At 41.9% G+C, this 6938-nt stretch overlaps 1 protein-coding gene across 1 annotated transcript in view; it reads left to right on the forward strand.

Annotated features, from left to right (window-relative positions):
- Positions 1 to 5951, forward strand: part of LOC126353995 (chorion peroxidase-like) — a 222827-nt gene extending 216876 nt beyond the window's left edge. The window contains exons 17-18 of the mRNA XM_050003304.1: positions 648 to 756; positions 4470 to 5951. Coding sequence (XP_049859261.1) covers positions 648 to 756; positions 4470 to 4626 — 266 coding nt within the window. The 3' untranslated portion in view covers positions 4627 to 5951. The remainder of the gene's footprint in view (positions 1 to 647; positions 757 to 4469) is intronic.
- Positions 5952 to 6938: the final 987 nt, after the last annotated feature.

Raw genomic sequence — 6938 nt, forward strand, 5'->3', positions numbered from 1 at the left:
ATCCGAAATTACGCTGATAAATCGGTCGTGGTCTATTTCTAAAATCTTGGGGAACCACAGAAAATCACAATGACTGTATTCGAATGGGAATGTCTAACCACTGCACACCTAGTTCCGTTCAAGACAGCTGTAGCCTTGTGTAATGTGTCGGACCACAGGGTCACCATTTTATAGTTCGGTCAATGCATTCTGAGATAAAGTTCTGAAGATTTGCAATTCAGAGATTACAATTTATTTACTGGTGAAGTGGGAATCACCGTTACCTTTCGCTCATTACCACACAGACACTAGTAAATTTTTTTCATTTTAATTCTTACAGTGTCAAAATGAAAATAATTTCAAGAGAAGAATGTAATATGTAAATTTTTCGATAAGATGGCTGCACTCTTAATTGAAGGTAATTGAGTCCATATCTTAATCCGGCTGTCCAAATTTTTGTTCCCATTAACAACTTAACGAAAATACTGTGTGTAGTCCGTGAAAAAGTCTATGGTCTGTTTTCTCCGAAATCCTTCGGCAACTATGATTATTTCTATATTAAGTGATTGCGTTGTATGTGCTTGTTAGTGCGTAACAAAAGGAAGTGCAGATGTTATAACTATAGTCTCTTAATTTACTATTTCTCAATATTTGCGTTTCTATTCCAGAGCAACTACAGGAACTTCGCAAAATCAAGCTGTCCAGGGTCATCTGCGACAACACTGACATCATAGATACGATACAGATATATCCTATGGTACTGCCTGACCACGAGATGTAAGTAAATGTTGATCTTATAGACGATAATACTTTTAAATTATGGCAAACGTTTCTCCTCGTTTTCCTATTGACTTTATCAGAAAAATGGCTCTGAGCACTATTGGGCTTACCAGCTGTGGTCATCAGTCCCCTAGAACTTAGAACTACTTAAACCTAACGAACCTAAGTACATCACACACATCCATGCCCGAGGCAGGATTCGAACCTGTGACTTTATCACTATTCCCCAAATTTGTTTCACTTTTTCTGTTATCCTTACTCGTGGCTAAACACAGATAAATGGCAAACGTTTAAGAAACGTTCTACTGATTCGCTGTAAACGGGGCTGACTTCAGGCATTTAATACATGATTTAATGGCAATGATAAAGTTCTGGGAAGTGGACGCGATGACGTAAGTTAATAGATTTTTACTGCCGCTGCCTTCTGGAACTAAGGCCTTTGGCTACACCGGCACTGTAGACGAGAATACTTCTTAGTAACCATGGAGAAGAGAACTTCTCTTTCCACCTGTAGCCGCAAAAGGATGGGGATGTTTCAAAATTCATTTATTATTTAATGATTTATCAAAGCTTAGATAAAAAACAGTTCAGTGCCTCACCAAAACCTACTCACGATGTTGCTTCAACATATCTAGTCGTATTTGTGCCCGAGGAGTCTTAATGAATGTAATGCACGCATTATCACGGAAGGGAAGTCATCTGCGGGCACTAGCTCCCCGGCCAGTGAAAGGAAGCTATTGGTAACAACAGAAGCTTACTAGTACGATATTGCAGTGCCTGTTGTGTTCAGAATTACGGTGCAATATTCATTCGGACACATGTGCATGTTCGAAGCAACAGGCACTACGGCGAGTACAGCCGCTATGAAATACATGAAATGTATTCGCAGTTGCGAATATGGACAACTATCAGCTGTATAATGGAATGACGGTAATGAGAATTTGTGCTGGACGGAGACTCTAACCCGGCTCTCCCACTTATCGCCTTACAATTTTTTTATTTACAGATTTTCCGACTTTCGCGAGTGGCCTCCCACCCATCAACGTGTCCATGGGTCATTCTAATCCATCATTAGGGTCGGACACGTTGTCACGAAGAAACAGTTCACCTGATTCTATCACTTGTTTTAGTCCGTTCTCTAAAATTAAAAGTATTGGCGGTAGTGCAGGTGGCGTCATAGATGAGTGATTCGTTCCAATAGGAAGGTCTAAAAATCGAGGAAGTGTATGTCATTAGCATGATAAAGATACAATATGGACAAGCCCTTGGTCCATATCACTGCATTCATCTTAGTATGTGGGTGAAGCATCATCTTTGGGATAAGAAAGGATGTCGAAGTCACTGCTGTAGGGGTCGTTCCATGAATGAGGGCCAACATCAGTCTCATCTACCTCCACATCTTGACGGCTGGCCTACTCTCCCAATGGTGTTCATCTGTATCAGGTAGCTGGCACTTCCGGTATAACGGAAAATCAACCATACGCATGGAATGGAGCCTCTGGCAATTCATATATTTGTGACTGACCACCAGATATCAGGCATCACTGACATCAGAATCGAGAAGAGCGCCATGCACTGAACGCTAGACCACCGACCCAGGGTAGACGGCTTTTAGTCGGATTCTAGAGATGGCCTCGCATCATAAGGCACTGATATTAGTGAGGGAGGTGGACCAGTGGTTAGCGCACTGGACTCGCTTTCGGGAGGACGACAGTTGAATCCCACATCCAGCCATCATGATTTAGGTTTCTCATGATTTCCTTCAATCGCATCAGGTAAATGCTGGGATGATTCCTTTTTAAGGGCACGGATGACCTTCCTTTCCCATCCTTCCCTAAATTGCGTTGTTTGGTCTGCTCCTGTACATCAACCCAACCCACGAACCACTGCCATTATCTGTGGGTGGCGCCCTATAAACATCTTCCTGGAAGAGTGCGACGTCGAGAACTGCCGCACACAAGAAGTCATGGAACATATGCATCTTGACTTCAGAACTGATGGCATTGATATTGATGGCTCCAATCGGGCAGTCCAGGCATTGTGAGGCGGTATTTCTGATACCTCTTGGGAGAGGTTGAGATGGGAGACCGGAAGGAGGCCCTGCTGTCAACAATGGGTCCCCTCTTATGTCCACTGGCATTTAACTGTCGTGATGTGAAGCACCTAGAACGCTTTAGCTACTGCAAGAAACGTCAAGTCCTCTATACGGTCGGCCCACTAAGGCAGGCTTGTGTTTCGATCATCCCTCGGAATTAACGGGACAGCCGAAGGTTGCAGTATTTCTGTGATAGGGTCAGATACTGAATTCATCTGCAATCCTTCATCCAGAAGGTTGGCGCCGCGAGAGGTCTCATTCGAATCTGCTGCTGACCGAAACCTGTCAGGGAAACTTACAATAAAAACTTTATGCTGGGGATGGTCATCAGATCTTCCTCTTCTGTCGACTTGATCATGCGCGCCTGTCTACATTTCTTTCGTCACTTGGGAGTCCGTTGTTTTTAGACATGAGTGTCAGTATCCAACAACCACTGGGGAAGTCGTTGCCATCAGGGATAAAAGCGCTGGTTCTCACCACCAAATCTGTGGTGGTCAACTACTTCTGTAGAGTCATTCCCTCTTCGCATTGCAAAGCTGATGCCGAAACTTGCTCCGGCAGAGCAGAATATCCGTCTATGGTGCCCTGCCGCCGCATGGGAGGCTGCTCAGCGTCGACTGTAGGCGACGCTTCTGTCGACAGTTTATGGTCAAATGGAATAGTTTCAAGGGTGCCACGTATGTCAATGGGAACACCGTTGGATCGGCTGGCACCTCAAACGGAAACTCGAGCACGCGGACCGTCCTCTGGATCTGCATTTTCCACTTTCACAGGGCCTATGTGTCCATCCGAACGTCTGAACTGAAGGTTGGTCGTCCTTTTGAGAATCCTTCCACAAGCCGCGTCGCCCATCAGTTTCACGTAGAAGACGCTGCTCACGATGGAGAGGTGAATCCCTATTAGGTCGTGGTAATCGATGTGAACGTCATCTCGTAAAAACTGTTCAATCACTAATGCTTACGGTTGTGCATACTCGCTCGTAAAACTGAACTTCAATGTCGACTTTCGTTGAATATGTCATGATGCGTCGCAGGAAGTAAGCTGCACGGAGCTGGTTGTAAACCACAACATTCTGATGAGCATAGTTTCTTTGGAGTAACCCCAACTACATGTTGCAGAAACGACATTGCAAATATCTGCCGAAACACCAGAGAAAACGCGCCTGACGACTCTTAGGAGAGACACCCTCCATATCTCTCTTGATAGTCTGGTTTCAGTTGCAAACACTTGTAGATGGGCTAATTTCTTGTCTCTAATTGCGTTTGCGATTTCTTCATTCCATATCCGTTGTCTTTTTTCTTCTTGTACTTTTTTTACGTAACACTTCATTAGATAGAGTCCTTACACCTTTTAAAATGTTATCCCATTCCTCATTAATTCCTTGTTCTTGTAAACAATCTTCTTTAGTATGAAGTTTATATAGCCTGTTCTTGTGGTAGGAATATCGTAATTCTTCGTTTGCTCTTTAATTTCTCTCCATTTTCTTCCACCTTTTTTAGGGATATAATTTTAATTTTAGCAATTAATGATCAGTAGATGTATCACTTTTTTTACTTGCGTGACCACCTGTTCTCCGGAGCCTGTGGCTGACCGCCGCGTGCTTGCGTGTTGACAGCAACCCGCGGGTTCCGTGCCGCAGCGGGGTCATCCCCAGCATCGACCTGACCAAGTGGGCAGAGTTCGGCTCGCCGCAGCCGGTGCCCGCCGCCTCCGCCTACGTCAGCAACATCGCCTCCGTCTTTGACGTGCTCGGCAAGAGGAAGAGGAAGTAGTGCGACGCTCGTCACGGCGCGGTGCTGTAAATACGAAAAACTTGCTGCTCCCGATGGCTGTCAAGCAAGACAGCTCACGGCACCTCGGAGTCAAACCGCACGTCGTTTTGAATTGTTATTCAGTGCTTCCACGCCACCACGGCCGCTCTGCAAGATGATTCACATCACTTTCCATAAAACGGCAGACTGAGAGACATTACTACCTGAAATCATAATGACGTAGGTCTACGCCTTAAATAGGTCGGTCTTTGCCAAGAAGTTACATGCAGTATTTCTGTAGTGCGAGCGTAACAGCGCCTTTACTGCCTTTCTACCGCCTATTTAATATTGTACATAGTTTTGTCGAATCAGTCAGGTACTTAAGAGAGGTGATGTAGCAGTAACTTCCTGAGCTTCTTGTCCAGTTCGACTATTGATCCAGTCTGTCATAACAGTCAGCGGCTATACGTTTCCCTGAAATATTCCATTTGTACAGCAGGATAGTCCTTTAAACTAAATCCCTAGATTCCATTTATTGAATGCTATGCAACTTAATAAATTTCCCCGACGTAGCCGTGTGCTCTAGAAAAAATGATTCCCAACTTTTCTGTTTGGAAGCCGCCATTAACAGCCTGCCAACATTGTAAATACTTTAGGCTGGAAGAAATTATTGAAGCAGCAGTGGTGACTCTGGAAGCAATGAAATTCTAATTTGCGGATGGATATATGCGTCAAATTATTTTTCTTTCTTAAAAAAAATTTCGGCCGTGTTATGCAAGTTCATCCGTGACGCCTGTTACCAACTCCACCGTTTAAGGAATTAAGATCTAAATGGTGTGTAAATGAATTCACTGGTACCACGTAATCTGCTCACCAATAGCAGTTACACACTTCTCTGTAATTATTCAAAACTCGCCATACAATTTGTAATTTTGTAATTAAATATTTAAAGACACTATACGTTTCGGCGTTAGCGTTTGTACATAAAGCATAATTGACATAACTGATGAGTGAAAGAAACGTGTTATACTTATTAAGATAGAATTTAATGTAAATAATTGAATGATGATTAAGTTATACATGGGACGTAAGACGTTTCCTGGTATCGGATGGTCTTTAATGTTTTTACTTTTTTTACTTAGACTCATGTATATTTGTTTAGATATTTATTGTCCTGTAAGATACAAACTTTTTATAACATTTACTGTTTGTAATTCTCACAGTTTTCAAAATATTTTCACCTGAAAACACTTTCGGCTCAGGTATGATCAGGTTTACAAGCCTAAACACTTCAGTCAACAAACGAAATCTTTAATAAAGGAAGGCTCTTTGGGTTTGGGTATTGACACCTGTCCAATTTATTGTACAACAACAAGAAGTACGTTGATATCACTAAATTATGACCTCTGAAATACAAATGAACGTAAGGTGCGTGGAAATTTTTGTTATCGTTGTTTCTCAAAAGTATACAGGCAGCATTACAAAAATGAAAAAAGATTAGGAAATCTATTTGTCCCTCGTTCATTCCGATAGGATTTCTTGTTTTTCGTGAAAATTTTCTTTCGTTTGAACTAATAATTTTATATTTAGCTTCACGAAAACTTAATTACTACCTATTTTTACAATGTTAAATTTGCACCAGATACTGTTACATAGGTATAAAATCAGGATTTAATTAAAACACATCTGGCAGGATATTTCTTAAGCTTCTACGGTAACGTAAGTTCTGACTTATATAAGAGGTCAAATTGCCTCACCCAATTAATTTCTTTTAATACATTTCCCACCGGTACCTAATATCCTATACTCGTATCAATGTACTTTGCAGTTAGCATCTGCTCTGTACACGTATTAAACCTTGCTCACAGAAATGCATTATCCTCTCGAAAGTTATTTCGAAAAACATTTAAGGTTCCAGACCTTTGTATATGTACGCCACACCTTACTCGAAGTGCCATTTTTTTGCATTTCAATTAATATTAGGAAAGAACAGTCAATCTCAGGAGTTTTTGTAGTAAGCAGGTTATCATTTATAGAGTAAGCACAAATGTTTGGTTCAGCTGCTGGTGTAGAAAGATAGCCAGAAGAAAAATATGGCAACTGAAATCTTTACGCTTGACAGCAGTACAAACTTTTAAATATACACTGACGTTCAATTAAATTTTGTATTTTTATTATCTGGTTAATCTATATTGCCTGCAATCCTATCACATACGTGATACGTATCACCTGAATGGATTAGTCACCAGGATGCGACCAGCAACTTCAAGCACACCTGCTATATATTCGTGAATTACCAGTCCGTCACCACCTTAGCATCTAGTGTAAGGGAA

The sequence above is a fragment of the Schistocerca gregaria genome, chromosome 1 (genome assembly GCF_023897955.1).
Source record: "Schistocerca gregaria isolate iqSchGreg1 chromosome 1, iqSchGreg1.2, whole genome shotgun sequence".
NCBI lineage: Eukaryota > Metazoa > Arthropoda > Insecta > Orthoptera > Acrididae > Schistocerca > Schistocerca gregaria.